The following is an 11892-nucleotide window of genomic DNA, read 5'->3' as shown; positions in this document are numbered from 1 at the left end:
TTTTTTTTCTAGTGTACCGACACAATAAGCTGCAGTGCAGACTGAACTCAACATAGAGTTTTCTTTCACTCTGACCTCCTTCTCCTGCATCTAAAAAAGTTCTGAAGGCATTTTCCAAGTTTTTATCAATTAGAAGTACCTCAGCTGCCAGACTTAACTAAGAGGCTACACTGCCACCACTATGTTTTATAATTGATTTAAAGATGTTATTCTTATCCAACCTTTATGTAAGAACTAACCGACTACTTTTAAGGCTCACCATGTCCTTGTTAATACTTAAATGTATTTTTACCATGGGAATAAGTTTGACTGAATCAGTATCATCCCTAAAATCTCCTTGTACATTGATTTTTGCTTTGGTTGCCCTTTTATTTTTATCATCTTACACCATTTAAAGTTGTTTTATCATAAAATCTAATTATTTTATAATTTATAAACTTTAGGTTGCTGCCTTGTGTGAAGCACTTTGCACCTTGTGCTCTATAAATACAAATAAAGATAATCATACAATTATTTTCCATAGTTCCATCAAAACTAAAACCTCCTCTTAGACCCTGTCTGCTTCTTTCATTGTGAAAAAACATACTGATCTCCCTTTTTGGTGCATAGAAAGTTTTGTTTACTGCTGCGTGCATGTGGATTGGAAGAACTGACAGAACTTCATTATGTTTTAAGTTCACATTTGATGCTTTATGGCTGTGACACATTCTGAAACAAATGAGATCCACAGGTGTAAGAGGACAGTTATTATTCAAACCTGAAACAGCTTCAGGTTTCTCACTACAACAGTAGTGTATTATGCATGATATTCAGCAGATTCCAACAGAAATGGCCTAAAAGTTTTAGCAAAATCTGACACTTAGAGCTCTATTATTAGTTGGCTACCAAGCTAAACAAAGCACAAATTAACATGTATAATAATGAAAAGCCATCTGTAATGTACATAATGTTCTTGGTCTCTTCCTCAGTAAAGAAAAGAAGCATTTTTCTATTGAAGTGTTGACATGGTCAGTTACACAGTAACATCGCCATTAGTGAATTCTGGAGGTTCATTGTCAAGCATATTCAAAGCAAAGCATTGCCCATTCATCTGCTCCCATTACGGTGGCATGCAGTCCCACAGCTCATGGCAGATGCACTGGCAGAACCCGTAGACCATGATCATGACCAGGCTGGCAGGGACTAGGCTCACCAGCAGCACCCCAAGCGTTGTCCTCTGCATAATGAGCAGGTAGACTCCCATGGGCAGTGAGCTGAAGTACAGCAGCCCCAGCACCCACACCAGAGCCCGGGCCGAGGTCTGGCACAGGAGGGCCGCACAGTTCCACACGGTCCACCTCTGCGTGATGGACGCCATGGAGTCCAGACTGGATGAGCGGTAGCCCCGGTTGGATGTGTGAGATCCACGCGGCTGGTGGAGCTCTTGGGTGGATGCAGGCATCGGTGGAGGCTCCATGATGGTGATCACCACAAAGTTAGGGGAGCCCCGGATGGAGGAATAGGTGGTGGAGGACGAAGAAGCGGATGAGGAGGAGGAAGGGGATGTCATGGGTAAGTTGCTCCCCATCAGCGAGCTGAGGTGCCTGGGGCTGAGGAGCAGCTCTGTGGTTGCCTCCTGGTGGAAGTGGAGGTTCCTGTGGTTCCTGCTCTGGAGGGCCAGCGCCGCCACCAGGTTGCAGTCGTCTGGCAGGCTGCTCACTGCCTCCCCCGGCAACCTGGTGACAAAGCGGCAGAAAGGGCACACCACAGCGTTGGGAGGAGACTCACCCAGGTCCAGGATCTTTGTGAGGCATTTGGCACACAGACGGTGGAAGCACTCGAGCACCTTTGGCCTTCGGCTCCCCAGGTTGTATGCGCAGTAGCAGATCTTACACTCCAGCTCCTCGGTGTTCAGTATGTCCACGTGGCCACAGCTACCACCACGGCCACCATCCTCAGGGCTTTGCAGCTCGATCATCATCCTCCGACCGAACGCTATCCTGCCTTGAGATCAACAGAAAGATCCAAACAGAAGCTAGGGTCCAGGCTCAGCACCGAGGGACACGGCAAGTTTCCCATAGATGGAGACGGTGACAGTGGTCCACTCCTCTGAAGGTCTGGGGTTCATTGTGGCCGTCCAACTCACCCCTACAATGTATGCGTATGTGTGTGTGTGTGTGTGTGTGTGTGTGAGAGAGAGAGAGATAGATAGATAGATAGATAGATAGATAGAGAGAGAGAGAGAGAGAGAGAGAGAGAGAGAGAGAGAGAGAGAGATTTGGGAGTTGATGAGGGAAGTTCCCGGTGAGTTCTGGCTGCTGGGGCTTGCCTGCCTCTGAGGAGTTAGGGTAACGGTGCTTCGTTTGGGGCAAAAAAAGCCTTTCATGACCCGATTGAAACAGAGAGAGAGAGAGAGGGAGAAAATGAGAGATACTGAAAGAAAGACACCAGAGAGAGACAGAGAGGGAGTGTGAGAGAGAGTGTGAGAGAGGGAGAGAGATAACTGTTAACACAGCATTAGAAGAGAACAAACAGAGGCGAAGGGACAACAAAGCAGAGCCTGTACAAACCAGAGCTGGAATTTTCGAGCCTGATCTTTTGTTGCTCAGTGAAATTCAGTCCAATTAGTGTCTGACACACACACACACACACACACACACACACACACATTATTGTGCAGACACTCGCTGATATGTATTTTGTTGTACATGCACATGTGTGTGTGTGTGTGTGTGTGCGCCCACTTTGTGTACAAGTGCTTACAATTAATTAGTGTGCATTCATGACTGTGTGTTAATGCATGCATGAAAACATGTGAACGAACATGTTTTGTGTGTTTCAGATCACTCTGTCATGGAGATTTTTAGATGTTTTTTTTTGGTGAAACATTTTTGTGTGCTTTATTTGTAGATGGCTACAAAGATGGAGACGAAATGGTTGAGAGACGAGAAGAAATGCAGCAAAGGTTTCTGGGCCGGTACTCAAACCTGGGCCCTTGCAACAAGATGTAGATTTTTGTTATTAAACAAATATTCGACAGCCAAATAGATGTCAGGATTCCTATTTTCTTGCACTGTGCTTTTTTAAACATTATGGGACTTCTTGTACAACCCCTGATTCAAAAAAAGTTGTAACACTGTCTAAAAATGAAACAGAAAGTCATCATTTGTTAATCCGTTTCAACAACTGAAAACTTTAAGACATAAAAATATTATGTACGAAAAGATAAAACCTCACTGCCACCTAATAATGTGGCAGTGTGGTCAATTAGTATGGATCAGATATTTGTATTATTGAGCAGTTGAACAGGTGTACCTAAAGAGTGTACACCCTGAACTCTTTTTGCCGTTGCCGTTACTCCCCGAGACGGCTTCATTCTGACTCTGTCATGTGTGGCGAGTGGCCCAGTCTGCTGTCCAAGGTTATTATAGTTAACGAAAACTAACAAAATAATGAAAACTAGAATTGAAAAAACATTTTCGTTGACTGAAATAAAAATAAAAACGAGAGTTTTTAAAAAACGATAACTTTGTGGTTACAAAACTAACTAAAACTAACTAAATTTATAGTGAAAATGTCCTTTTTTCATACGTAAATCTTTTTGGTTGATATGAAATCTATGTCATCTATCTGGTTTTATGACTTAATAAAGTTATTGGGGCTGAGATGGATCAGACAAAGGAAATAAAGGAAACATTTATTGTGACTTTTTTGAATCTGGCAACCAACAAGTACCCCATTACAAAAAAACTAAAACTACCACTAAAACTAACAAAAACCAAACTAAAACTAAGCATTTTCCAAAAAATAAAAACAAATTAAAACTAGTAAACTAACCCTAAAAACTAATTAAAATTAACTGAATTTGAAAACAAAAAGTCACAACGAAATTAAAACTAATGAAAAATCCAAAACTATTATAACCTTACTCTGCACACAAGTCAGAAACAGTCTTATACAGTCAGTTCTAATAGGTTCAAAACCAAACCAAATGAATGATTTCTGTCACTGCAGGCTTGTTCTAATTCATTATAAGACTATTGGCAGAATTGTGACCAAAATGAAGTGTACTACAATAGTGCTTGACTTCAATCATTACTTTGTGTGCAGAATGACCAGCAAAACTTGTCAAAATTTTAACTGGACATTGGTCACCACCACTCCTGCCTCATCCTGTTTGACAGTCGTGTACCTTCTATTATGTGCTGTGATGAATCAGGAACAAACCGTCACTTTTTCTCATTAGGTCAATGACATTAGGTCTCTAACAGCCAGCTTTGTGGTAACGAGATCCAGAAAATACTAAAAGGTAAAAAACGTTTTTTTCTGTTGGTCAACCAATACTTACTCACAACCAATATTGTCAAGGTCAATAATAAAAAAGGTCAATATTGACCTTTTTTAAAATACAGTAAATACACTTTTATCAACAAACGATCATCATTGGCAATTTAGGTTGAATTGTTTCAATTGCTTTACTCCTGTCTTTTTCTATGTGTTCAGTAAAATAAATTTTGCGCATTGATACATGCAGGATTTCCGTTTATTGATATTTTGTTGGGATTTAAAGCTCATTTAAAGCTACACTTAGACATTTTAAGACCACTAGGGGGCAGAAAAAAACACTGCAGCTACACGTCAAAATCAGGTAGTCATGACAACTTCCTTGGTGTTGTATTAACCCTCTGGAGTCTCCAAAAGCACCAAATCATGACTTCTTCATCACATCCAGACTAGAAAACAAAGCAGCGTGGAGCCCTACTGTAAATTTACCTCTAAAGTTCTGGCTGTAAACTGCATGAGGCCAGTTTCAATTTGATGATGATATACCAAGTAAAACTGGAGACAAGCTCAAATATATTTAGTATAAAATGATAGAACTGGATGTAACCCTCTTATATGTTATATTTGACACCTTTGTTAACATTTGCAACACTTAAAATTGTTAATTGAGCATGATAGTGTTTTGAAAGTTAAAAAAAGATTTAAAATCACGTTTTATGTTGGACTAAAGGACTAAAAAAGACACAAAATGACCAAAAAAGACACAAAATGAGAAGACAAAATGACCACAAAAAAACACAGAAGAAGACACAAAATGACTAAAGAAGACACAAAATTACAAAAAAGATACAAAATAACTAAATAAGATACAACAAAAGAGACAAAATGACCAAAAAAGACACAAAATGACAAAAAAAACCATAAAATGACAACAAAAAGACACAAAATTACCAAAATTGTTACGCTAAACACACAGGACACAAATAGAACTAGGCCTGCAAGCAGGACTGAATGGGACCGAGCAGAGTGGAGCCGTCGGAGGAGGCCACGTCAGAGGAGGCCAAGTTGGGAGCGGCACTGTGGGCTCAGTCCCTATGCATCCCAAATGGCATGTCTGTGTAAAACATGTTACTTCCTGTAGCCAGCGGGGGGCGCTATGACTGTGTGTCAATAATGACATGTGGGTGTGGTCAGGGTTATGGACCCTCATCAGGTGTGGGAAATTTGGGACAGATTGGACAATGTATGGTCAAGTTATAGAGTCTGGTGTATTATGGCGAGATGCCATATTTTACCGGCATGCCACACCCACAAATTCGAAGGTCAGTAAAGGTGTTGATATGTTATTTTCCCAAAGGGCTTGTAATGGAATTGACCAACTTAGAAGTCAATGGGATTAAATTTGTAGGCGGAGTTTGGTAAAATATGCAACGTGGTCATTTTATGAAATGGGGTGTGGATTAAGCATAAGGGGCGGGGCTTTATGAAATATTGTTATTTAGAAATGTTAAGGGCTGGACTCTGATGAAGCATGAGAAGTTTGGACCAGATGGGACAAAGTATGTAAAAGTTATAAGGATGTGTAGTTTTGTGGCAAGACGTCATATTTTGCCGCCATGCCACGCCCACATAGTGTGACAGTCGGTAAAGCTTTCAATAACTTTTGATCCCAAAGTACAAAGCCCTTGTGATACTGAGCAAGTTTGAAGTCCACAGGGTGAAATCTGTCGGAAGATGAAGTATGCGAGGTGGAAATGGGAAAAAACGCTGAATTGTGCGAAATTCAAACCAAGATGGCAGACTTTCAGTTGGGTTTGAGGTATGGGTCCAAGAGGCTTTTTGGTGTGTCTCCACATGATTCAAATGTGTACCAAATTTCGTGTCTCTACGTGAAGCCTACTGCTAGGGCTAGTTATAAAACATGCGACTACCTGTTGCCAGCGGGGGGCACTCTGACTGAGTGTCAATATTGATATGTGGGTGTGTTCAGGGCTGGCCCCTCATCACATATGAGAAATTTGGGACATATTGGACAATGTATGGTCAAGTTATACGGTCTCGTGTGTTGTGGCGAGACGGCATAATTTGATATGATTATGATTTAGATGTGTTAAGGGCTGGACTCTGATGAAGCATGAGAAGTTTGGAGTAGATCGGACAAAGAATGGAGAAGTTATAACGATCTCGTGTTTTATGGCGAGATGCCATATTTTGGCGCCATGCCACGGAAACATAGTGTGACTGTCGGTAAAGATTTGAATAACGTTTGATCCCAAAGGCCTTGTGATGGTACTGACCAACTTTGAAGTCAATCAGGTTAAATCTGTTGGAGAAGTTATGTAAAGTATGCAAGGTGGTCATTTTATGAAAGGGGGCGTGGATAAAGCATAAGGGGCGGGGCTTTATGAAAAAAATGTTATGTAGAAGTGTTAAGGGCTGTACTCTGATGAAGCATGAGAAATTTGGAGCAGATGGGACAAAGAATGGAAAAGTTATAACGATCTCGTGTTTTATGGCGAGACGCCATATTTTGGCGCCATGCCACGCCCACATATTGTAAAAGGTCAGTAAAGGTGTTGATAAATTGTGTTCCCCAAAGCCTTGTGATGGTACTGACCAAGTTTGAAGTCAATGGGATTAAATCTGTTGGAGAAGTTATGTAAAGTATGCAACATGGTAATTTTATGAAAGGGGGCGTGGATAAAGCATAAGGGGCGGGATGTGATGGTACTGAGTATGAAGTAAACTAACCCTAACCCTAACCCTAACCCTAACCCTTAGGGTTGTGCCTAACCCTAACCCTAATTAGGGTTAGGGTTAGGGGTAGCCACAACCCTAACCCTAAACCCTAGGGCTAACCCTAATTAGGGTTAGGGTTAGGGTTAGGGTTAGGGTTACGGCTAAGGTGAGTTTACTTCAAACTTGGTCAGTACTATCATAAGGCCTTTGGGATCAAAAGTTGAAATCTTTTACGACAGTCACACTATGTGGGCGTGGCATTGCGGCAAAATATGGCGTCTCGCCATAAAACACGAGATCGTTATAACTTTTCCATTCTTTGTCCCATCTGCTCCACATTTCTCATGCTTCATCAGAGTACAGCCCTTAACACTTCTACATCACAATTTTTTCATAAAGCCCCGCCCTTTATGCTTTATCCACGCCCCCTTTCATAAAATGACCACGTTGCATACTTTACATAACTTCTCCAACAGATTTAATCCCATTGACTTCAAACTTGGTCAGTACCATCACAAGGCTTTGGGGAACACAATTTATCAACACCTTTACTGACCTTCACAATATGTGGGCGTGGCATGGCGCCAAAATATGGCGTCTCGCCATAAAACACGAGATCGTTATAACTTTTCCATTCTTTGTCCCATCTGCTCCAAACTTCTCATGCTTCATCAGAGTACAGCCCTTAACACGTCTACATAACAATGTTTTCATAAAGCCCCGCCCCTTATGCTTTATCCACGCCCCCTTTCATAAAATTACCATGTTGCATACTTTACATAACTTCTCCAACAGATTTAATCCCATTGACTTCAAACTTGGTCAGTACCATCACAAGGCTTTGGGGAACACAATTTATCAACACCTTTACTGACCTTTTACAATATGTGGGCGTGGCATGGCGGCAAAATATGGCATCTTGCCATCTTACACCAGACTGGATAACTTCACCATACATCGTCCAATCTGTTCCAAATTTCTCACACATGATGAGGGGCCAGCCCTGAACACACCCACAGTCATAGCGCCCTCCGCTGGCAACAGGAAGTCACATGTTTTACGCCTAGCCCGAGCAGTAGGTTTCATGTAGAGACACAAAATTTGGTACACATATGAATCATGTGGAGACGCACCAAAAAGCCTCTTGGAGCCATACCTCAAACCCAACAGGAAGTGTGCCGTCTTGGTTTGAATATCGCTCTATTCAGCGTTTTCTGCCATTTCTAGCTCGCATACTTTAACAAACTCCTCCAACAGATTTTACCCGATCAACTTCAAACTTGGTCAGTACATCACAAGGGCTTTGGGATCAAAAGTTATTGAAAGCTTTACCGGTGGTCACACTATGTGGGCATGGCATGGCGGCAAAATATGGCGTCTCGCCATAAAACACGAGATCGTTATAACTTTTCCATTCTTTGTATGATCTGATCCAAACTTGTCATGCTTCATCAGAGTCCAGCCCTTAACACTTGTAAATAACAATATTTCATAAAGCCCTGCCCCTTATGCTTTATCCACGCCCCCTTTCATCAAATGACCATGTTGCATACTTTACATAACTCCTCCAAGAGATTTAATCCCATTGCCTTCAAACTTGGTCAGTACCATCAAAGGGCCTTGGGGAACACAATTTATCAACACCTTTACTGACCTTCACAGTATGTGGGCGTGGCATGGTGGCAAAATATGGAGTTTGCCATCTAACACCAGACATGTATAACTTGACCATACATTGTCCAATCTGTCCGAAATTTCACACAAGTGATTAGGGTCCAGTCCAGAACACACCCATGTGTCAATAGTGACACACAGTCATAGCGCACCTATCACCTACACCTATCCCGAGCACAGTGGTAGGAGACACGCCAGTTGGGACACATAGGGACTGAGCCCACAGCGCCGCGCCCGACGTGGCCTCCCCCGACGGCTCCACTCTGCTCGGTCCCGTTCAGTCCTGCTTGCAGGCCTAGTTATTATTAGGTCATATAGGTGAGGTTGCGCTAAAAAAATGCCAACATGGTATTTAAACATTTTTAAGTGGTGTATACAGGCAGGATGGTTTTAAAAAAAATCTCCAAGGATTTAAAATGGACGAAATAGCCCAATTATATATATATATATATATATATATATATATATATATATATATATATATATATGTGTGTGTATATATATGTGTGTATATAGTGTTTATATCAGTGTATAGCATCATGCAAACAAATGACATCACATACTCCATGAAGATGCACACACACACACACACACACACACACACACACACACGACGTCAATGACCTGACGACAACAAAACAAGCGGCAGCTGAGATCTCAAGCTGCTTCAAGTCAGAAAGAACAGCACTGCATATGACAGGAAGCATGGCGATTTTATCTTTCACAATAAAAGGAATAACAAAAACGAAGAAATAAATTAAATTCAATAAAATTACAGTAGTTACTATTCTCAGGAGTGGAAATATATTGAAAAACAATATACATACAACAATATATATCTTGACATTTTTGAATCATGTAGGTAAAATACTTTATTGTTGTTCAGCTCCAAAACACACATGGCTAAATTATGTATACCTTTTTAGATCCACCTGATCTGTAAATTATAATGCACATTTAATGCCTGTGAATAGCCTGGGTATACCCATACTGCCTTGCACACTCGATTTCATTTCGAACCTGCATGCAGTCTGGAAACTATTGCCGTTTCTTAGCCCTGTTTTAGGGATCCAATCACAGAGCGGGGAGGGACAGCATGACAATGACGCGTACTACTTGACAGATGGAAGCTTGTAGTTTTGTAGTTTTCTTACGGATCCAACATGGCTGCAGCAGACGCGAAACTCTCTTTGGATCTAGCTGTAGACGCCGTTTTAAATAGTTTAGAGCAAAATTTGATTTTAAAAGAAGAACAACGTTTGACTTTACACTCCTGTTTCACCACCAAAAAGGATGCTTTAGCCTTGCTTCCGACAGGATTTGGCAAAAGCCTAATCTACCAGCTAGCCCCGCTACCGCTCACTGCTGTAATGCCGGTGATCTCGCTACGAGATCACCAGCGGGACACCGGGTCAGCGGAGCCGCACAGAGACCCGCAGCAGCTCGTCTATTGACTGAATGACATGAGGGAGAATAAGGCGTAAAAATAAATAATCTTGCAGAAAGCAAGAACTGGAGAAGCAAAGCAGCAAGCAACACACACACACACACACACACACACACATACACACACACACACACACACACACACACACACACACACCAACACTGCCGGTAGACTGTGAGCAGCCAGAGTCAGAACATACTGCAGAAAACGTTGCAGAAGAAGAATTGAGCATTTTAGTCTCAAAGTAGAGATAGGCTAGTCTGGATATGTAAACATCAATTTCTGTCGCTTGACATACGTCATCTGGAATAACTGATACGATTGGCTAAGAGCTACGTACAGACGATTTTGATAGACATTCATAGCGCCCAATAAACGGCTCTGGAGGATCATAAACCACGCCTCCTCTACGGAAAATTGCAAAAGCTTTTCTTAAGGCATATCAGGCTGTCTATCATCTGTTTTGTAAATTGATTGTATATCAAACATTTTCAGAATGCACAAATAGTTTGATCTAGAACATTTTTTTAGAGATTGATGTTCGCAGGTAGAATAAATTGTTCTATTCCTGTATTCCATAACACCATAAAACATGACTCAAAACTTGTTCAATCAAAGAAAAGACTAATCAGAAAGGTATGTTTTGAATTGACACTGTAATGCAGAGCCGGCCCAAGGCATAAGCAAATTAAGCGACTGCATAGGCCTCCATTGTCACTAGGGGGCCCCCAAGAGAAAGAAAAAAATATACCGTATATATATATTTTCCTTTATATTTTGCATGTATGACTGATGATTTCTATATGATCAAAGTATGGTGGCCCTGAAGTGCAAACCACACCAGCAATTCACCACAATACACTTTATTGTTGTTCTTGCACTCCAACTTATGTTGTGCACATTGCTGTTGCAGTTTTTTGAAGCAAAAAATTACTCTTTTACAGTAAATACTATACATTACCATTTGGAAAAACACCTGGCGCAGAGACTGGGAGGCGGATGCCAAGAAAATGGGCTACACTTGGGGACAGCTTGAGATGCTGGCCCAGGGCCGAGATGCTTGGAGAAGTCTTGTTGGCGGCCTATGCCCCAGAAGGGGTAGTAGGCGATAAATAAAAATAAAAACCATTTGGAATGTTGTGTAAATCAACCCCAGGTTGCTCTTGTAGCTGAATGTGCTACATTTTAGATTAAAAATAATATGTGGCACCCTGGACATCATTCATCATTAATTAATTGGTATTATTTGTATTATTATTGCATTTGTATTATTTATGTTATTAACTGGACCACTCCCTCAATTGTGTGAAGAAACATCAGGCTGACAATAGGATAATGTAAACAACACTGCCACTGTCGCAATGTGTTCATAGTAGGTGTGTGAATGATCAACAATCAATATTAATGGCAGAAATAAAGGGCCCCAAATTCGAATTTTGCTTAGGGCCCCATGGAGGCTTGGGACGGCTCTGCTGAAATGAAAAACTTAAACACTACAATTTAGAACAGCTTTATGTTCTCTTCATAGACTGTATCAAATACTTCTCTTCGGCCAGTTACCAGGGTCACCAGTTACACCGTAACACCTGCACCGAGTCCCAACGGCGGGAAGTGAGGCAGCGATAGCTAGCAGACTGTATATAATATAACTAACTGGCTACGTTAGCTCATCCAAAGTTCATTCTTGTTTTAGCTCCGTTTTCTGTCACTCTTTCTCTTTACCGCTCTTGCCTTTTCCGTCAGTAGGGCTGTTTTTCTTTTGCTCTGTA

At 41.3% G+C, this 11892-nt stretch overlaps 1 protein-coding gene across 1 annotated transcript; it reads right to left on the bottom strand.

Annotated features, from left to right (window-relative positions):
- Positions 1-739: 739 nt before the first annotated feature.
- Positions 740-2067, bottom strand: rnf182 (ring finger protein 182). Its single transcript, XM_059345170.1, has one exon. The coding sequence runs from the start codon at positions 1958-1960 to the stop codon at positions 1100-1102; it is 861 nt and encodes a 286-aa protein (XP_059201153.1). The 5' UTR covers positions 1961-2067; the 3' UTR covers positions 740-1099.
- Positions 2068-11892: the final 9825 nt, after the last annotated feature.

Source organism: Centropristis striata, chromosome 11 (assembly GCF_030273125.1).
Source record: "Centropristis striata isolate RG_2023a ecotype Rhode Island chromosome 11, C.striata_1.0, whole genome shotgun sequence".
Lineage (NCBI taxonomy): Eukaryota > Metazoa > Chordata > Actinopteri > Perciformes > Serranidae > Centropristis > Centropristis striata.
Note: the sequence above shows the minus strand (reverse complement) of the source record. Positions and strands in the feature narration are given on the sequence as shown.